The 22605-nt window shown below is 42.1% G+C and overlaps 1 protein-coding gene across 5 annotated transcripts in view; it reads left to right on the top strand.

Annotated features, from left to right (window-relative positions):
- fam135a (family with sequence similarity 135 member A) overlaps positions 1 to 22605 on the top strand; it is a 319597-nt gene that overhangs the window by 281359 nt on the left and 15633 nt on the right. For all 5 annotated transcript variants that reach the window (XM_068020133.1, XM_068020127.1, XM_068020126.1 and 2 more), the window contains 2 exons: positions 14278 to 14375; positions 21660 to 21811. In XM_068020133.1, the coding sequence (XP_067876234.1) occupies positions 14278 to 14375; positions 21660 to 21811 (250 nt within the window). The remainder of the gene's footprint in view (positions 1 to 14277; positions 14376 to 21659; positions 21812 to 22605) is intronic.

Genomic DNA, 22605 nt, shown 5'->3' with positions numbered 1-22605 from the left:
AAATAGAAGTATCGAGTACAAAAGCAGGGAAGTTATGCTGAACCATTTAAAGCTCTTGTTCGGCCACACCTAGAGTACTGCATCTAGTTTTAGTCACCACGCTTTAGGAAGGACGTGAGGGTCCTTGAGAGGGTGCATAGGAGATTTACCAGAATAGTTCCAGGCATGAAGGATTTTAGTTTCAAGGTTGGAGAAGCTGAGGCTCTTCTCCTTGTAGCAAAGGAGATTATGGGGAGATCTGATAGAAGTGTACAAGATTATGATAGGATAAGGTAAACAATGAAAAATGGTTCCCATTAGCTGATGGTACAGGGACTAGTGGACATAGATTTAAGTTTTTGGGCCAGAGATGCAGGGGGAAATGTGAGGAAGAATTTTTTTATGCAGAGAGTGGTTAATGAATTGGAAGTCACTGCCTATGAGGGTGTTGGGAGCAGAGACCATCAATGATTTCAAAAGGAAATAGGGTGGGCACTTGAAGGAAATAAACTTGAAGGGCTACGGGGATAAAGTGAGGGAATGAGACTATCTGGATTGCTCCACGGAGAGCTGGCATAGACTCAATGGGCTGAAGAGCCGCCTTCTGTGCCATAAATGACTCAATGGTTGTGGCGGGGAGGCCTGTAAAATGCTTGCGGGAGCAGCCCACCTCGACCCACAACACCAAGAAGGCTCACCTGGATATTAGCAGTGGCGGCCAGGCCTCGCTGCAGCCACCCCGCCACTTGGCAGCAGGGCCTTCATTAAAATATTTAAATGAGCATTAGTAAAATTCAAATTAACTGACCTGCCAACAGCGGACGTCCCACGCCGATTTTACGGCCAACCGGCCACGACTCGCACGCCTTTGGAACTCTGTTGGAGTTCCGAGGCGAGACACTGGTGGGGAGGGGGGAGGAATAAAATTATCAGGGCGGGGGAACAGGGAAAACCAATCCTATTGGTTGTGGGGATGGTGGGAAGGGGTTGAGGGTCAAAGATACTGAAGTTTGAGGGAGAAGTTCAGAATTTCCAGAAGTGTATTTTTGGGGGGAATAGGTCTATTTATGTGTTTAGGACTCAGTGGGGGGGGAGGGGATTCAATGTTACGTTATAGGTTTATTAATGTTTTTAAGCTCACTGGCACCTTTTAAATATTTAAATATATCCTGAAGGGCTTGAAACCCTTTAAAAATGGCACCAGGCCTGCGCGGTGACGCCATTGCCGGGGACGCAGCGGCTGCCCCCTCTATGTCATCAGGGGCGGCCGCTACGTCCTTCTTTAAATCAGCCCCCGCGCGTAATATCGCAGGAGCAGTGCAGCGGCACTTCCATGTCAGAAGGCCGCCGCTTTCAGAGCGGCACGCTGATAAAATTCAGCCCAATTGAGCCCTTCTCAAGTGCTTAAAACACAACTCGTATCAATTTATATCACCAATTCCAATTTCAGAAACAAATCATAACCAGGCTTGGTGGTTTTATGTTAGAGACAGAAGTGCTTGCAGTTAGTTCTTGGAGGTAACTTCCATATCTCTCCCACTTGAGCACTTTGCCTCAGAACATAACAAATGACTCTGAATGGGTTATGTCCGAGCCTTTGAAAGGCAAAAGCTTAAGTCCAAACTGTCACCATGCTTTGACATTTGATGTTGGCCAATGTCTGCAGATAAGTTCCTAAATTATTAAAACTGCTGATCTCTTGCTACACTATCAACATCCATGCAGTCTGGAAAATTATGGCCCCCTGTTTATGTAATAAAAGAAAAAGAATCCATTATGGCTCTACTTGAGAGCCCAAGAGGTTCATTTGTCAACTCATAATTTCCTTCTATCACTGTGGGGAGATAGAACTTCAATGAAGCAACTTAAATTCTCAATCTTGGTAGCAAAGAAACCCATGAGCTCCTCGCACTTGTTGTTGGAGGTGAGGATGGAGGATACAGGGAGGGTGGTTTAAGATGACAACTTGCAATAGAGAAAAGAAGCCGGAGATTACTTTTGCATTCTCGGATGATTCTGGAATAGTAAGCAATTTTGCATTTGAGAGCAGGATCCAAATAGTACTTTATGTGGTCGAGCCAGATCTGGCAGTGAATGGCAAAACCAGCTGTCTGCCATATACATTCAAATCTACTTCACCTGGACTTCATGGAGTGGGGATGAGGGCTGTACTGGAGCGACACCAATATCAGACACAGTAATGGTTTTAATGGGAATGAGGGCTTCAAAGATGGAGGTGAGGGTGTGATTGAGCAAGTTGGCAGCTGCAGAAATGTCATGAACGGAAGGCCAAAGGCTAGACAGTTGGGATTTTGAAAGTGCAGTGGTAAGAGAATTGGGAGAGTTTTTTTTTCCAGGGTGAATACAGATTAAAGTACGGTTAGAATGGGGAAGCAGGATGTGGGTGCAGAACAATTCAAGGATGTGATCAGAGATGGCCTTATCTGTGGTTAATACAATGGGGTTAGCAAGCCCACATGAGATGCAAGGTCAAGGAGGTGGCTGTGAATATGGTTAGGGAGTTTACATGGAGGAAGAGATTAAGGGAGGATAGAGGGGAAGTGAACTCAGTGCAGAGAGAACATGATGAATTGAGATGGAGATTGAAATTTGGGTGCCTATCCTTACAGTTTTATATCCTATGCTTTAAACTTTGTCCATTGATAACCAGTGCTTGGTACCTGCCTGTGTGTCTCTCTTGATTATATCGCCCAGTATAGAGGGTGATGAAGCCTGGATAAGAGGTTTTTCTGCTTATCAACTGCTGTCTTTGAACTGAATTGCATTTGTCCTGCCCAGGTAAGTGGCCTGGTGCTGTAAGAGGAATAGCCACAGATGGGAGACTAATGTATTCCAAGACAAAAGCTGCACAACACTCTTGAACATAATAGCAGTTGGTCTTTTTAATATAACAAGCTCTTAAGCCCCAGGTTATAGATACTTATCCCAGCAGTGAGGAAAGAAACAGTACTAATGTATGACCATTTTCCCTTAAACTCAGCATTTAGGTAGTCTTTTGATGTGTTTGGTAAAAGCTGGAGGGAAGAGAGAGACCAAAGTTTTATCCAGTTTAGGCAATACAGTAGCATCTACAAACCTTTGGAACAAAGTCTTAAAATTGGTCAGTTTCTAGGAGGAAAACCTCTGTATTTCAACACTTGCATCTTCATTTACTTTTAAAAGGCCAAAAATCAATATCAGGATTGGAACATCCAATCCAGGTGCTGAGTTATCAGACCTGAAACATTGAGGCTTTGATCTGTGCTCTGCCAAGAGCAGAACTGGACTCAAATGGAAATAAAGAATCTGGATCTGCTCTCCTTCTGGAAAATCTCAGAGACCTGCCAGTTGATGCATATTGATTTTACTTAATCTATTGGAAAAACAGGGTATTGATAGGATCAGAGTTATTATTTTGGTCAGTCTTTATTTCAGATCAATAAGCCTCCAAAGAATAACCATAGTGTGTGGAAATCTCGCAGAAATTTGATAGATTTTCTCAACTTTGTAGCTTTATGTTTGGAGAATTTGGAAAAAAATGGAATCTTGCTTCCAGCAGTGACCATTGATGCTTGACAGCCTTGAAGCCAGCTAGCCATCCTTGATGTGTTGACTGATCTCAAGTCTCGGCACTAGGGATACTACAGTTGTGCTCAGTACCTTCAACTAAGGAAGGAAAATGTTCAGTCAGTCCCATTCTTAATTGCTACCTAGTGATGGCCTGCTAAAAATCTGGATATCTGAATCAGATTAGATTGTTGTGATATCATCCATGATCAAGTTAACCTGTTGATGTGCTATCTAAGTTCTTGCATGAAGAATAACTTCTGTGTGAGGTACCAGAGAATGATCATTGCTTGTAAATCCATACTTGAGCATGAGTTTGTCCCCTTTAGGAAAGCAGGAGAGAAAAATGGAGAGAAAGCAATTTAAAAATTAGTACCAGCAGCTATTATGTTAAACAATGTATAGTTCTGCTTTGCAAGTCATCTATTGCCATGATTTCATTGTTGCCACTGTTTTTCAAACTTAACTGTGTGGGAGATCACTTCCAAATATCAACATACTCTTGGGGATCCCCAGACTGTTCTACTTTCAAAAGACATGGTCAGCTACCCAAAAGGAAGCAGTGCTATCAATGCCAAAACCTTTAATTAATATACATTGTGATAGATATAATATACTAATAAGTTGTACATACAGAAATTTGACAAAACAACTAAAGATTAATGACCCTGGAGTCTGAGGGTCCCAGTTTGAAAACCTACAGCAAATTGTGATGTGGCAAAGACTTCTTTTTATACTACTGCCTATTTCCAAAAATTGATGCATTGTACAATTTAAACTGTGCCAAGTTTTAACATGAATATCCAGTCACTTACATATGTGTGAAATGTTAAATAATGTCAAATTCTTCATTTTTTTAATAAAAATATTTTTCCTGAGTTCTGTGCTCTGGAAGTTGGCAAGATTTGATTTGTTCCAGGGATGTAGGTGACAGTCTTAAGGCTGCAATTATTGTTCATCCCCAGTTCCTCTGGGGAGGTGATAGTAAGCTGCTTTGAAACATTGTGGTGATGAAGGTCCAAGTTAGGGTAGTGTGTGACTCGGAGGGGAATTTGGAGGTGACGTTCCCACAACAATGCTTCCTTTGACTTTCTTAATGGTAGAAGCTGCAGTGGAGGGTAGAGCTGTAATTGGGAGCAGCAAATACAGTATACTAAGTTGAAAGACTACACGTAAATTGCTGTTTCACTTGGGAGGAGTGTTTGGGGCCTTGAATGGTGAGAAGGGAGGAGGTAAAAAGCAGGTGTTGCATCTCTTGCACTTGCATAGAAATGTGCAGGGGGAAGGGGAGGGGATGTTGGGGTGACTGACGAGTGGACCAGGGTGTCACAGAGGGAACGGTCCTTTCAGAATGCTGAAGAGGAGGGAGATGCTTCGGTGATAGCATCACGCTGGAGGTGGCAGAAATGACAGAGGATGATCCATTGAATCTGGACTTCTTTCAATTTAGTATACTGTATTCGCTGTTCACAGTGCAGACTGCTGTACACTGGAGAGATCAAACGCAGATTAGCTGACCGCTTTACGAAACACCTCGGTTCATTCCGCAAGTGGGATCCTGAGCTTCCAGTCGCCGGTCATTTTAATTCTCCACCCTGCTCCAATTCTGACCTCTCTGTTCTCAGCTTCCTGCAGTGTTCCAGTGAAGCTCCAGACCTTGTTACAGCCTTGGTGATGAGAGTGACTGCCCTTAACATCGAGGCAACATTTGACTGAGTGTGGCATCAAGGAGCCCACAAAATTGAAGTCAATGGGAATTGGGGAAAACTCTCCACTGGTTGGAATGAAAGCTAGCACAAAGGAATATGGTTGTGGTTGTTGGAGGACAATCAACTCAGCTCTAGAACATTGCTGCAGAAGTTCCAAAGGGTAATGTCCTAGGCCCCAATCATTATCAGCTGCTTCATCAATGACCTTTCCCACCTCCCACCCCCCATCATAAGGTCAGATGTGTGAATATTCACTAATTGCACAGTGTTCAGTACTGTTCGCAACTTCTCAGATGCAGAAGCAGTCCGTGCCTGCAGTCAGCAAGACTTGGACAACATACAGGCTTGGGCTGATAAGTGGCAAGTACCAGGCAATGATCATCTCCAACAAGAAAGAATCTGACAGAGAATCTAACCATCTCCCCTTGACCTTCAGTGGCATTACCATTGCTGAATCCCCCCACTATCAGCATCCCAGGGGTTACCATTGACCAGAAACTTAACTGGACCAGCCATATAAATATTGTGGCTGCAAGAGCAGGTCAGAGGCTGGGAATTCTGCAACGAGTAACTCACCTCTTGACTCCTCAAAGCCCACAGTGTATAAGGCACAAGTCAGGAGTATGATAGAATACTCTCCACTTAGTTCGATGAGTGCAGCTCCAATGACAGTCAAGAAGCTTAACACCATCCAGGACAAAGCAGCCCACTGAATTGGCACTCCATCCAGCACCTGGAGTATAAGAAGATAAGAAATAGGAGCAGGAGTAGAACATACAGCCCCTTAAATCTGCTCCACCATTCAGTATGATCATAGCTGACCTTCTCATAGAGTTGTACAGCATAGAAACAGGCCCTTCGGCCCACCGTGTCCATGCCTACCATAATGCCTATCTATACTAATCCCACCTGCCTGTATTAATTCCATATTCCTCTATGCCTTGCTCATTCAAGTACCTGTCCAGATGCCTCTTAAATGTCGCTACTGTTCCTGCCTCTACCACCTCCTCAGGCAGCTCATTCCAGATACCCTCTATTCTTTGTGTGAAAAATTTACCCCTTTGATCCCCTTTAAACCTCCTCCCTCTCACCTTAAATCTATGCCCTCTAGTTTTAGTCACCCCTACCATGTGAAACAGACTCAGGGTAGATAGCCAATCGATGCCTCTCATAATTTTATATACCTCTATCATGTCCCCTCTCAGCCTCTTTCACTCCAGGGAAAACAGACCCAGCCTGTCCAATGTCTCTTTATAACTCAAGCCCTCCAAGCCAGGCAACGTCCTTGTGAATCTTCTCTGCACCCTCTCTAGCTTAATCACATCTTTCCTGCAGTGCGGCGACCAGAACTCCACACAGTACTCCAAATGCGGCCTAACCAACGTTATGTACGACTGTAACATGACGTCCCAACTCTTGTACTCGGTGCCTCGGCCAATGAAGGCAAGCATGCCATACGCTTTCTTCACCACCCTGTCTACCTGCGTTGCCACTTTCAGGGAACTATGTACTTGCACCCCAAGGTCTCTTTGCTCAACAACACTCCTCAGGGCCCTGCCATTCACTGTATATGTCCTGCCCTGGTTTAACTTCCCAAAATGCATCACTGCACACTTGTCTGCATTAAATTCCATTTGCCACTCTCTTGCCCACTTTCCCAGTTGATCTATATCCTGTTGTAACCTTCGACAGCCTTCTTCACTGTCCACTATACCACCAATTTTGGTGTCATCTGCAAAGTTACTAATCATGCCCCTTACATTCACATCCAAGTTATTAATATATATGACAAATAACAGAGGGCACAGCACCAATCCCTGCGGCACACCACTGGACACCGGCCTCCAATCTGAAAAACAACCCTCCACTACCACCCTCTGCCTCCTATTACCAAGCCAATTTTGTATCAAGTTTGCTAGCTCACCCTGGATCCCATGTGTTCGAACCTTCTGGACCAGCCTACCATGCGGGACCTTGGCAAAGGCTTTGCTAAAGTCCATGCAGACAACGTCCATCGCCCTGCCCTCGTCAATCCTCTTGGTCACCTCCTCGAAAAACTCAATCAAATTCGTGAGACATGATTTCCCACAAAGCCATGCTGACTATCCCTATGCAGACCATACCTTTCCAGATGCATATAAATCCTGTCTCTCAGAATCCTTTCCAATAACTTTCCCACCACTGATGTAAGGCTGTAGTTCCCTGGCTTATCCCTGCTGCCCTTCTTAAATAAAGGCACAACGTTAGCTATCCTCCAGTCTTCCAGTACCTCACCCGTGGCTAACGATGATACAAAAATCTCTGCCAGGGCCCCAGCAATGTCCTCCCTTGCTTCCCATAGCATCCTCGGATACACCTGGTCAGGCCCTGGGGATTTATCCACCTTAATGCGCTTCAAAACCTCCAACACCTCCTCCTTTGTAATGTTGATATGCTCCAGGATATCGCTGTTCTCTCCCTTGAACTCACTAGCTTCCATGACCACCTCCACGGCAAATACAGACGAGAAATATTCATTTAAGACCTCGCCCATTTCCCGTGGCTCCACATATAGATTACCACACTGATCCTTAAGGGGGCACCTACTCTCTCCCTTGCTACCCTTTTACTCTTAATATACTTATAGAATCTTTTAGGATTCTCCTTTATCTTATCTGCCAGGGAAATCTCATGGCCCCTTTTCGCCCTCCTAATTTCCTTAAGTGTAGTCCTACATGCCCTATACGCCTCGAGGGACTCGCTCGATCCCAGCTGCCTATACCTGACATATGCCTCCTTCTTTGTCCTGACAAGACCCTCAATATCCCTCGTCAACCAAGGTTCCCTAAACTTGCCAGCCTTGCCCTTCCATCTAACAGGAACATGCCAGCCCTGAACTATCTCACATTTAAAAGCCTCCCACGTGCCAGGTGTCCCTTTACCTGTAAACAGCCTCTCCCATTCAACTTTTGAGAGTTCCTGTCTGATGCCATCGAAATTAACCTTCCCCCAATTTAGGACTTCAACCTGAGGACCAGTCCTATCCTTTTCCATAATTATCTTGAAGCTAATCGAGTTATGATCACTGGTCCGAAAGTGCTCCCCCACTGACACATCAACCCCTGGCCATCCTCATTTCCTAAGAGGAGGTCGAGTGTAGCCCCTTCTCTCGTAGGGCCATCCACATACTGCTTCAGAAAACTATCCTGGACACACTTAACAAATTCTTCCCCATCTGATTCCTTAGCACTAAGGCAGTCCCAGTCAATATTAGGGAAGTTAAAATCACCTACTATTACATCCCTATAATTCCTACACCTATCTGTGATTTCCCTACATATATGCTCCTCCACTTCCCTCTGCCTATTGGGGGGCCTATCGTATAATCCCATCAAAGTGATCACCCCTTTCTTATTTCTAAGTTCTACCCATATGGCCTCTCTGGACATTCCCCCCGGGATAAGTACTGCCGTGATGTCCTCCCGAATCAATAGTGCAATTCCCCCTCCTCTCTTACCTCTTACCTGTCACGCCGGAAGCATCGGTACCCCGGAACATTGAGCTGCCAGTCCTGCCCATCCCTCAACAACATTTCCGTAATAGCTATGATATCACAATCCCATGTACCGATCCATGCTCTGAGTTCATCTGCCTTACCTGTAAGTCTTCTTGCATTAAATAAATGCAGTTTAGCCTACCGGACCTTCCATGCTCACTGTTCTGTCCCTGCCCGGCCTGCCTACTGGACTTACTTGCTTTAACCTCTACATGTGCCTCAACTATCTCATCAGAGAGAATGCTACTTTGGGTCCCACCCTCCTGCAAGACTAGTTTTAAACCCTCCCGAGTAATGCTAGCAAACCTCCCCGCAAGGAAATTGGTCCCCCTCCAGTTTCGATGCAACCCGTCCTTCTTGTACAGGTCACCTCTGCACCAGAAGAAATCCCAATGATCCAAGTAGCTGATGCCCTCCCGCCTACTCCAGCTCTTCAGCCACGCGTTCATTTGCCTAATCCTCCTATTCCTACCCTCACTGGCACGTGGCACAGGGAGTAAGCCTGAGATTACAACCCTAGAGGTCCTGCTTTTTAACCTTCTGCCTAACTCCCTATATTCACTTTGCAGGACCTCATCTCTTTTCCTGCCTATGTCAGTAGTACCAATATGGACCACGACCTCTGGCTGCTCACCCTCCCCTTTCAGAATGTCCTGCAGCTGCTCCGAGACATCCTTGACCGTAGCACCAGGGAGGCAACATACCATCCTGGAGTCTCGTTTGTGGCCACAGAAACGCCTATCTGCACACCTTAGGATAGAATCCCCTATCACTATAGCTCTTCCAACACTGCCCACTCTCCATATCCCTTAATTCCCTGAGAGACCAAAAATCTGTCTATGTCAGCCTTACATATATTCCATGATGAAGCATCCACAACCTCTGGAGTAGAGAATTCCGAAGATTCACAACCCTTTGAGTGAAGATGTTTTTCTTCATTTCAGTCCTAAATGCTCAATCTCTTATCCTGAGACTGTGCCCCCCATGATCTGTTTAACAAGTCATTTTTTCGCTCCAACAACAGTTAAAAATCAATGTTCATGACAAAATTGATGTGCCTCATTCTTGGCTGGTGGGGGCCTAGCATGACAGCACTCTAGGATTATCCTACTACCCATCTCCAACCTCCCTTTTCTCTCCAAAGTCCTTGAATGTGTTTTTAGCCTCCTTAATCTGCCCCATCTTTCCAGGAACTCCAAGTTTGAATCCCTCCAATCAGGTTTCCACCCCTGCCACAGTACTGTAACAACTTTTATTGAAGCCACAGTGACGTCCTATGCGACTGCGATAAAGGTAAACTTTCCCTCCTCATCCTCCTCTTCCTGTCTGTAGCCTTTGACACGGTTGACAACACCATTCTCTTCCATCGCCTCTCTGCTGTCATTCAGCTGGGTGGGACTGCTGTCATCTGGTTCTATTCTTTTCTATCTAATTATATCCAAAGAATCACTTGCGATGGCTTCTCTTCTTGCATGGTTACCTCTGGGATCCCCCAGGTTCTATCCTTGGCCCCCTCCTATTTATCATCATCTTGCTGCCCCTCAGCGACATCATCTGAAAGCACGGCATTAGTTTTCACCTGAATGCTGACGACACCCAGCTCTATTTTGCCACCACTTCTTTTGACTCCTCCACTGTTGTGAAATTATCAGACCACTTATTAGATTAGTGATACAGCACTGAAACATCTGACATCCAGTACTGGATGAGCAGAAATTTCTTCCATTTAAATATTGGGAAGACTGAAGCCATTGTTTTCAGTCCCCATTCCAAACTTATTTCCCTACCTACCGATTCCATCCCTCTCCCATGACAACCGTCTGCAATTAAGCCAGTCTGTTCGCATCCTTGGTGTCATATTTGACCCCAAGATGATCTTCCAACCTCATATTCGTGCCATCACTAAGACCACCTATTTCTACCACATTGCCTGACTTCGCCCCGTCTCAGCTCATCTGCTGCTGAAACCCTCATTTATGTCTTTGTTACCTCTAGACTTGACTATTCCAACGCACTCCTGGCTGGTCTCCCACATTCTACTCTCCGTAAATTTGAGGTAATCCAAAACTCTGCTGCCCGTGTCTGAACTCACACTAAGTCCCGTTTCCCTGTCACCTCTATACTCGCTGACCTACATTGGCTCCCGGTCAAGCAAGATCTTGATTTTAAAATTCTCATCCTTATTCTCAAATCCATCCTTATCTCTGTAATCTCCTCCAGCCCCACAGCTGTCCAGGATATCTGTGCTCCTCTAATTCTGGCCTCTTGTGCATCCCTGATTTTAATCACTCCGCCATTGGTGATCATGCTTTCAGCTGCCTCGGCCCCAAGCTCTGGAATACCCTCGCTATACCTCTCCACTCACTCTTTCCCTTTACTCTTCTCCTTAAGACCTACCTCTTTGACCAAGCCTTTGGTCATCTGACCTGACATCACCTTTTGTGGCTCGGTGTCATACTTTGTTTTATCATGCTCCTGTGAAGTGCCTTGGGACTTTTTATTGCATTAGAGGTGCTATATAAATATAAGTTCCCATTGTTGGAACATACTGACTGGAGGTGCTTGATATGGTTAAGCCATATCTGGTGATGAATGGCTAAATCAGTTGTACACAATATTTGTTCAACTCTGCCTTCCTTGGGCATAAGGGAGTGAAGTTGGGGGCCATAGCAAGGGAAATGTCCAGCGCTGGAGAGAGAAGCCTTTTAGTAGTGTGATGGAGTCCATGGTTTACGAGATTAGAGGAGGAGCGTGTGCAAGCTATTGTCTGAACAGATGACTTGTTGAACATTCAGTTGGGCGCACTGACTGCTTTCAAAGCTTTTTTTTTTGAGACAGTCCCTAACTAAAAGTTAAAGTAAAAGCTTCAAGGTTCTGAGGGGACAGAACTGGTTGGAACCAGATGAGACACAGAGTCATCCCCAGATCACAAGATTGGAGAGTTTAAGCAGGCTGTAGGGAGAATTCTTTTTGACAGGCAAGCTACAGAGAATGGAAGTTGATTCTGAGAGCTGGCCGTTGGCAAATATGAATTGCTGCTTTTGGTGATTTAAAGAAATACCAGTGGATCCATGCCACAAGACTGTCTTGAGCAGAGCTGAGGAGATTTGGGAATAATGTGTTGTTTTTACTGGAGACCATACCAGTGGAGTTCTTGAATGCAGGAGAACTGCTGTCAGATGAAAATTTGTGGCTGCATCTTGGAAGGCAGAATTTGGAGATCCGCCTGAAAAAGTTCAGAGTTTTGAAGAACTCGGTGGCTGTAATTGGTGCTGTATGTGCTTAGTGGACTGCCCAGTAAATCTGAGAGACCTATCTTTGTTGTATTTGATAGATCTTTTGGTTTGTTGATTACTATAGGGATCGTAAGACTGGGGGCAAGGGCATCAAAAGTGGAGTTGAAGGAAGAATAAAGTAGACCCACAACTGCAGAAGTATTGTGATAAATGGAGAACCAATGGTTAGAAATTTGAGAGTTTGAAATGCTTTTGTCAGTGACTTGGAAGTTTTTTCCAGAAACAAACTGAGAAGGAAGTAGGGCTAGGAGGGTGTAGGGGAATGAGAGTAGTGAGGGATGCATTGCTGTGAGAATTGGATAAATATTTGAAATGGAAAGGTTTGAAGGTTTATAGGGAAAGGGCATTGGAATGGGACTAATTGGATAGCTATTGTTCAAAGAGCTGACAGGGGCACATGGAGTGAATCGCCTTTTGTGCTGTTTCATTTTGTGATTAGGGATGGCCTTGTCTCTGATAGAGATGATGGGAATAGAGAGGCCATGTGCAATGGCAAGGTCAAGGGGTGGGCGTGAATGTCAAAGTTTATATGGAAGGAGAGGTTAAGGGACATCAAACACCAGTGATCTTGGGAGAGAAGGTGATGTGAGTTTATATGGAATTTGAAATTTACCAAAGATGAGAAGTCAATCAGTACAGAGGTTGAGGGAGGAAAACAGCGAGGATATCTGAGAAACGTGCCTTGGTTTGTGGTAGACGATGAAGATTTTAAAGGAAAGGCAAGAAAGATGGAACAAGTGAGTGCTTAAAGCAGGAGGAGATGGTACCAGAGGAGTAGGGGGGTGGGGGGGCAGATCAAGATGAGATTTGGTAACTAGGGAGAGGTTTTTTTTTTGGCAGACATATTTCTGTCAAGGCCTTGTCAATGCTATCATCCAAAATGTCACAGCTTGTGTCTTTTTTGCAAGTGAAAGGGCATTTAGAGGGATTTGGGAAGAATTCCAGAGCATGGTGGAATTCTAGGGACTGCACCATGGCATGACGGGGAGCCTTACATGCTCCTGGGACCCTGAGAGCTATGCTCGCGGAAGTATAACTCCTGATTCGACCAGTTGTACCAGACAGGCTAAATGGTATGAATCAGACTAAAAGTAATCCATCGGTCCTCTTGATAGGAGGTTGTGAGCCAGGCTAACAATGTTTCCACACATAAGTGCCCCTCTTAACAGAAACAATTCCAACAAGATGAGCCTGTTATAGTCTTGCAAATACAAACATTAACTGTGAAGAACTGCGATCTGCTGGATGTAAGACAAAATAATACTCTGGAGTCGAATACATTGCTCTGGACAGACTGTGGAAGAAAAGGGTTGCTTCACATGCCACTAGGCACAGGAGACTCCAACTAACCTTTAAAAGTAAAAGGAGAAATTAGCTGATTTTGCACAGATCCATGTTTTCCAATAAAGTAAGATTGCTTCAGGTTTATATTTTGTAATGTATGCTAAATGGTAGGTGGGAATTTCTTGCAACAATTCTATATATTTTGTAATATATTCAAAATGGTTATACCAAATGCATTTTTTTAAGTTCATTCTAGAAAAACATCCAAGAAAACATAATGTCTAAACAGAGCAATTTACTAAAGGACTACGCCATCATCAAATTTGTAGGGAAGTTCTGCAAAAAAGTTCTATCTTGGAAAGACTCACATGAGCATTGAGTAATAAACTCTTAATTTCCAAATATCCAAGTCCAGTTATACATAACACATTTAATAATCAGTTATTAAGATACAAGTCATCAACTGGAATAAAATAATTATTTCTTTCTCATCCACTTTTCCTCTGTTTTTCTCTCTGTCTGTCCTCTTGATTTCTTTCTCCTCTCTGTGTAGAGATTTACTTAGGCGTGATATGAGCAGGGAATAAATTCATTTAGCCAACTATTGTGGGTAAGAAAAATGCTTTCAGGAACCAATCAAGAGTACTACTTTACTGTCTTGGGCAGGATCTCTTACAAACATTTCAGTGGAGAAAGCATCGCACGTACTATCACAACTCAGTATCAAATCCTTCTCCCCACATCCTACAGCATCCTGATTTCCACCATCAGCCAACTCAATTATGATTATAGTATCCTTTGCTTTTTTGTGAACGCTGTGATGGGGAATTTCATTAAACTTCACTGCCATGTCGGAAAATAAACTTTATATTTTTCCATGATTAAATATTTATCTTCCTTTCCATAGAATGACACATTTGCAGACTTTGATTCCATGACTGATCGACTTTTGGATGAGATAATACAGTACATTCAAATTTACAACCTTACAGTTTCCAAAATCAGGTAAGCTGGCAAGAAATACTTGTGAATCTGTTTATCATTATTTTCAAGGGAAATGCATTTTTAAACATAATTTTATCAATTTTTTTCTTGGCCTGTGATTTCCAAAATGATCTTAAAATTGTTGCTTTGTTTCCAAGTTTATATGCTCATTCAGTACCTGTATGTACCATAAGAACCATTGAATCAAGACTCTGCTGTCAGCCACCCTAACGCTGCCCTCCTGAAATGCTCCCTAAATCCTTCTGCCTTGCTTCTTTCTGTCTTGTTTTCTACATTATCCTTAAAACCTTGAAATTTACTTTCAGACTTTCATTTGTTTTCCCTTTTTTCTGCTAATTTGTGTCTATCTTTTTCTTTTCCTCTGCCCTATACATATACATAGATTAGATTAGATTAGATTAGAGATACAGCACTGAAACAGGCCCTTCAGCCCACCGAGTCTGTGCCGAACATCAACCACCCATTTATACTAATCCTACACTAATCCCATATATACATTCTTGTTCTCTCTATAAATCTAGCTGCTGAAGGGTGGGAAAATGGTTGAGTTGGTAAGCACATATAATCTGCTTCATTTGGAAGCTCCTCAACCTATTGGCATTTCAGTCACCGATAAAACTCACTATTCTAAAGTGATACAAGCAGGATTTAGCTGGCCAAAATGCCATCTAACCTGGACAATAGCTGGATCGGCTAGACTTGGCCATCCTGCAAATCAGAGGTTGACGTTTAGAAACCATGGAGGAAGTTGATTCCTAGTGGGCCATCCCAATGTAAACCCTTTAACGAAATCGCATTTCATTTATTTTTAGGAATAGACAGGATTACTCTTAATTTGTAAGTACTTGTTGAGCCAATGAACGACATTAACAACATTTAACATTTTCTTAAAATGTTTGGTACTTAAAATGGAATTTTTTGTAATGCTGCCTTTAAAACTTGTCTTAGTTTTTTTCTTCCCTTCGTCCAAAAGTGTAGTATTGAATATATGTTTTGATACTTCCCCTTTTCCCAAACTGAAGGTAGTTTGGAGGAAATTTAATACATGGCTAAAAGTATTCTGTCACAAAAATCAAACTGAAATTGTTACAAATGATTCCAATTTTATACACTTATATTTTCAATTGAATTTTTTGTTAAGCTCTGAGATACCATTGCCGATTGCGAGAAATTGCCCTTCGGTTCCATGCTTCTTTTGAATGCTTCTTTTGAATGCTTCTTTCTTCACTCAGAGAAAGAAAAACATTACATTGGCTAAATTAAGCAAACACATTCTAAAACCAAAAAGCTTCTAAGCTGCTGAAACCAGACTCTATTTAGGACCACCCTTCAGTTTAATCATTAACTATAAATTACAATTGAATGTTTACTGGTAATCTGAATCCAGTTTGGTCTGTTATTATCACTAATAGCAGTAATTCACAACAGTTTCTCTGGTTCTTAATGCGACGAACATTGGCATCATACGGTTTTAATAAACAAATAATATTCCAGGATACTTAACTTTTAGAAGTGAAAAGCAAATTGGAAAGGAGGACGTGTAGCCCTGATAATGAAGCTTGAGATAAAGACAGGAGAGAGAAAGGATCTTCGCTCAGAAATTTAGGAAGCAGAATCAGTTTGGGTGGAGCTAAGAAACAGCATGAGTCAGAGAACATTGGTAGGAGTTGCATATAGGTCCCCTAATAGTAGGTGCAATGTATGAATCAGGAAATTAGAGGTGCATGTAATAAGGGGAATACAGTAATCATGGGGGATTGAATCTTTTTATAGATTGGGGAAACCAAATTTGCAGTAATAGTGTGGAGGCTGAGTTCATGGAATATATACAGGATAGATTTCTAGATTAGTATATTGAGGAACCAACTAGGGACCAGGCTATTTCGGATCTAGTATTGTGAAATGAGAAGGGGTTAATTAATAACCTTGTAGTAATGAGGATTCTAGGGATGAGTGACCATAATGTGATAGAATTTTATATTGAGTTTGTAAGTAATTTAGTTAAGTCCAAAACTAGAGTCTTAGATCTAAACAATGCAAACTACAAAGGAATAAGGGGTGATTGGGCTAAGATAGATTGGAAATTACATTAAAAGATATGATCGCAGACAAGCAATGACTGGCATTTAAAGAATGAATACAAAATTTACAGCAAATATATATTCTTTAAGGCACAGAAACCCCACCAAAAAGGTAATCTCACCTTGGCTAACATGAGTTAAAGATAGTATTAGATCAAAGGAAGAGGCTTGTAATGTTGCAAAAGAGTAGTAAGCCCAAGAATTAGGAGCATTTTAGAATTCAGCAAAGGAGGAGCAAGAAAAGAGAATATGATGGTAGTCTAGCAAGAGACACAAAAACAGATTGTAAACGTTTCTATAGATATGTAACTAGGAAGAGATTAATGAAAGTAAACGTGGGCCCATTAGAGGCAGAGACAGATGAAATTGTGATGGAGAATAAGGAAATGGCAGGGGCATTAAACAAAATCTTTGCATCTATCTTCACAGTAGAAGACACAAAAATATTCTGGAAATAATGGAGAAACAAGGGTTTGGTGAGAATGAGGAACTTAAAGAAATCAGTATAAATAAACAGTACTGGAGAAATTAATGGGACTAAGTGGCGACTAATCCCCTGGGCCTCAAGACTTGTATCCTAGGATTTTAAAAGAGGTAGCTGCAGAGACGGTGGATGCATTGGCTTAGATCTTCCAGAATTCCTTATATTCTAGAACTGTTTCCAAGGATTGGCTGTTTAAGAAAGGAGGAAGAGAGAAATTGGGGAACTATAGGCTAGTTGGCCTAACATCAGTAGTAGGCAAAATGCTAGAATCTATTATTAAGGACATGATAACAGGCACATGGAAAATCATGTTATGATTAAGCAAAGTCAACACAAATTTATGAAAGGGAAATCATGTTTGATAAATCTGTTAGAGATTTTTGAGGATGTAACTAGTAAGATGGATACGGGGGAACCAGTGGATATAGTGTATTTGGATTTTCAAAAAGTACTCTAAGATGCCACACACAAGGTTATTGCACAAAATTAAGACTTGTAGGATTGGAGGTAATATATTAGCATGGATTGGTTAATGGACAGAAAACCGAGAGTAGGAATAAAACGAACAGTTTTCAGGTTGGCAAACTGTAACTAGTGGGGTACCGCAAGGATCTGTACTTGGGCGTCAGCTATTTACAATCTATATTAATGATTTAAATGTGGGGACCAAGTGTAATACATCCAAGTTTGTTGCTGATGCAAAGTTAGGTGGGAAAGTCAATGGTGAGGAGGACGCAAAGAGGCTGCAGAGGGATATAGACAGGTTGGATGAATGGACAAGAGCATGGCAGTTGGCATACAATGTGGCAATCCATTTTGTTAGGAAAAACAGAACAGCAGAATGTTTTGAATGGTGACAGACAGGAAAATATTTGCATTCAGAGGAATCTGGGTATCGTTGTACATGAATCACAAAATTAACATGCAGGTACAGTAAGCAGTTTGGTTTGGAAGGTAAATGGTGTGTTAGCTTTTGATATAAAGGGATTGGAGTATTAGAGTAAAGAAGTTTTACTGCATTATACAAGGCATTGGTGAGGTCATATATGGAGTACTGTGCAGTTATGGTTTCCTTACCTAAGGAATGACATACTTTTCCTAATGGGAATGCAACAAAGGTTCACTAGACTGGTTCCTGAGATACAGGGATTGTCCAATGAGGAGAGATTGAATAGCCTAGGCCTATATACCCTGGCATTTGGAAGAATGAGAGGTGATCTGATTGAAACATATAAAATTGTTTAAGGACTAGACAGGGTAAGTGCTGAGAAAACATTTCCCCTGGCTAGAACACAGGGTCACAGTCTTAGAGTAACGGGTCGGACATTTATGAGAAGAAATTTAATCGCTCAAAGAGTTGTGCATTCTTTAGAATTCTCTACCCCAGATGCTTAATCATTGAGCATATTCACGACAAAGGTCAGTACATTTTTTTGTACTAAGGGAATTAAGAGATCTCAGGATGGTGCAGGAAGGTGGAATTAAGGTAGAACATCAGCCATGATCTTGTTGAATGGCAGAGCAGGCTCAAAGGGTTGGTGGCCTATTGCAGTTCAGATTTCTTATATTCTGTTTTGCTTCCAATTTACTTCAGTGAGATGAGTCCTCAAAAAATAGGTTCTGCTTTATTTTGAAGTGAATTCTTATTTGACTGAAAACAGCTCTGTTTACATTTCGCTTACTGCATTACTTTACACTGAATTGGAGCCTTGAGCATATTAGCTTTTTGAACATTTGAGTCTGAAATTCAAAATGACTTTTGTATGTAAATATCAATCTGTTAGCGTTCTTAAAAATTTTCTACTCGTCATTTTTCTCTCATTTCATTGCAGATGTTGAGTTTCCACAATGGTTTGAGAGGAAATGGGTCTTATGAAATCTGTAAATAAAAACAATTAATTGGAGGAGGGCTAATTTCACTGGCTTGAAAACAGACCCGTCCCAGGTACATTGGAATGAAAGGTTGGCAGGCAAAACTGTAATGAAACAATGGGCTGCCTTTAAAGAGGAGATGGTTTGGGTATAGTCTAGGTATGTTTCCACGAGTGGGAAAGAAGGGCAGAGCTCCCTAGATGATGAAAGAGATAAAGAGTAAGCTGAAGTGGAAAAAGTGCGTGTATGACAGATGTCAGGTTGCTAAAAGAAGTGAGAACCAGGCTGATTATAGAAAGTTCAAAATGGAAGTGAAAAAGGAAATGCAAGGCAAAGAAAGAGCATGAGAAGAAAATAACAGCTAGCATCAAAGGGAATCCAAAAGTATTCTCTATAAGCACACAAATAGTAAAAGGGAAATAAGAGGAGCGGTGGAGCCAGTTAAAAAGGGGCTCTACGCAGAGGCAGAAGGCATGGCTGAGGTGTTAAATTGAACTTTGCATCTGCATTTACCAAGGAAGAAGATGCTGCTAGCGTCAGAGTGAATGGGGAGGCAGTTGAGATAGTGCATGGGCTAAAAATTGATAAATAGAGGGCATTAGAAAGGTTGATAAAGGAGATATGTCACCAGGATTAGATGGGTGCATCCGAGAATGTTGAGGGAAGTAAGGGTGGAAATGTGAAGGTACTGGCCATAATCTTCCACTCCTCCTTGCATATGGGGGTGGTTCCAGAGGACTGGATAATTACAAATGTTACAGCCTTGTTTAAAAAGGGTATAAGGGTAAACCCAGCAACTACAGTCCAGTCACCTAGGTGGTGAGAAATCTTTTAGAAATGATAGTGCAAGACAAGGTTAATGATCACTTGGTCAAATGTAGATGAATTAAGGAAAGCCAGCATGGATTTGTTAAAGGCAAATTGTGTTTCACCAACTTGCTTGAGTTTTTTGATGAGGGTAATGCAGTTGATGTGTATATGAACTTCCAAAAAACATTTGATAAAGTGCCATATAGTTGAAGACCTTGGGGCTAAGAGAAAGTGACAGCACGGATACAAAGTTGGGTGAGTGATAGGAAACAGAGTGAATGATGGTTTTCAGACTGGAGGAAGGTAAACAGTGGGATTCCCCAGGGGTTGGTACTAGGACCACTGCTTTTCTCGATGTATATGAATGACCTAGACTTGGGTGTACAGGGTACAATTTCAAAATTGGCAGATGACACAAAACCTGGAAGTATTGTGAACTATGAGGAGGATAATGATAGATTTCAAGAGGACATGGACAGGCTGGTGGAATGGGCAGACACGTAGCAGATGAAGTTTAATGCAGGAAAGTGTGAATGATGCATTTTGGTAGAAAAAACAAGGAGAAACAATATAAACAAAAAGCTACAATTCTAAAGGTAGTGCAGGAACAGAGACACGCAGGGGTATATGTGCACAGATAATTGAAGGTAGCAGGGCAGGTTGAGAAAGTGGTTTAAAAGGCGTGTAGAATCCTAGGCTTTGTAAATAGAGGCATTAAGTACAAAAGCAAAGAAGTTAGGATGAACCATTATAAAACACTGGTTCGGCCTCAACTGGAGTATTCTATCCAATTCTAGGCACTGCACTTTTGGAAGCATGTGAAGGCTTTAGAGAGGGTGTGGAAAAGATTTGCAAGAATTATTCCAGGGATGAGGGACTTCAGTTACATCGATAGATTGGAGATGCTCGGACTGTTCTCCTTAGAGAAGATTGAGAGGAGGTTTGATAGAGGTGCTCAAAATCATGAGGGCTCTAGATCGAGTTGATAGAGAGAAACTGTTCCCATTGGCAGAAGGGTTGAAAACAAATGACACAGATTTAAGATGAAAAAAACAACGGCGACAAGAGGAAAATCGTTTTTTTATGCAGCGAGTGGTTGGGAGCTAGAATGTACTGCCCGAGTGTGTGGTAGAGGCAGATACAGTCAGGGCTTTCAGAAGGGAATTGGATGAGCACCTGAAGGGTGGAAAAATTGACGGGACTATGGGGAAAGCTTGAAGGAATGGGATTATCTAAATTACTCTTGTAGCAAGTCAGCATGGACATGATGGGCCAAATGGCCTCCTTCTGTGTTGCAACTATTCCATGAATTCTATGAATAAACTTTCAAAACGAAATACTCTTTAATTTTAAAAATTGCAGAGTTTAACATTGTATGTCATGTCTGCTGCTGTAACTCTTTTTTTAAAGTATCTGTACAAAGCATGGAAGTAAAGTGATGTTGCAGGTATCAATATGGTACGCATCTTAAGGGCACTGTTTAATCTCAGGTGCCGCTTTGACATCAAAAGCCGCTTTGAGCGAATGGGAATCTGCAGATCCTGATCATGCTCTGTCAGTCCAAACTAGATTTCATTTCGAGTTACACATTTTGCATCGATGTAAAGCTGAAACTGCTTTGGTTCAACACAAAATATATTCAACTTCCCATCCACTCATTTCCTCCAATATCTTCTTCCGAACTCTCACTGCAGCCTTCTGGTATGACTCTTAAAAGTCGCTGCTGTCCTCTTGTGTAATTGTTCAATGTCTTTTGTAGACAAAGTGAATTGTATTTTTAACCATTCTAGATAGAGACCCAGATCATGCATTTAAAAATATACACAGGACTGATACCAGGACCATTTAGCAAAACCTAGTAAATGTAAACCAGAAATTAATTTTCACTTCCTGAAAGGTGTTGGTGATCCGTTGGTACTAATGCAGTGGAAGAAGGTGCATAATTTTAAAAAATCTTTGAATAGAATTGCGTTGAAATGTTTTGTTCAACTCAAGAGTATTCTTTTAATCGCACCTAACTTTCTCTCTCTCCAACAGTTTCATAGGACACTCTTTAGGTAACTTAATCATTCGGTCAGTTCTTACAAGACAGAGATTTAAATTTTATTTGAACAAACTGCACACGTTCCTTTCTTTGTCTGGGCCTCACTTGGGGACATTATACAACAGCAGTGCGCTCGTTAATACAGGTAAGCAAAGAATCTAGATGCATTGTACCTATAGAACAACCTAACGTCCTAAAACTCATAATATATAAGTACTCCTAACTAGACATGTGCACCATCTATGGAATGATAACAGTACCTTGTTTATAAGTCAGAACTGTTCTTGCATGGGGATGGAAGAGGAGTAAAATGGAACAGATTGAACAACAGCCAACAGAGGAAATCAAATTTGAAATACTGAAAATGGATAGCAGATCAGTCAGTGGGCTGAATTTTATTCTCCTGCGCAGCTCCCGGCGGTGGGCGGAAAAATGGCGGCCCACACATGCAGGCTGCGTGCCACCATGCCGCTGCGATTTAGCGCGCAGTGGCTCATCTGCATATGCTGGGCGATCTGCCCCTCCCCCCCAATCACATGATGGGGTGGGCTCTGCAACGCCAGCAATGGCATCAGTTGCCTCTGCACTGGCACCATTTCGAAAGGGCTGGCACCTTTTTAAAGGGCTGCCAGACCTGCACAGTCGAGGCCCGTACCTTTCCCACCCACTCCAAAAACTTTTTCTTTTGCAAATTATTCAAGGTACTGATAAAAGTTATTTCATTCAAAAAAAAGATTTGATCTTTATATTTGGCTTCAACTTGAGGGTGGGAGGAGTGAGGGGATAGTCCTTATTTCTCATTATTATAATTTATTAAAGTTCTTATAACCTCTTAATAATAATCAGCTCCCCACAACTGTTTTAATTTTATAAAATTCGGTTTTACATAGGGCAGTGTATGGATTGTAGTTCGAGAGTACACTTTTAGTTTATTTTTCA

The sequence above is a fragment of the Heterodontus francisci genome, chromosome 3 (assembly GCF_036365525.1).
Source record: "Heterodontus francisci isolate sHetFra1 chromosome 3, sHetFra1.hap1, whole genome shotgun sequence".
Classification (NCBI taxonomy): domain Eukaryota; kingdom Metazoa; phylum Chordata; class Chondrichthyes; order Heterodontiformes; family Heterodontidae; genus Heterodontus; species Heterodontus francisci.
The sequence above is the reverse complement of the archived record's forward strand: the minus strand, read 5'-3'. Positions and strand labels throughout refer to the sequence as shown.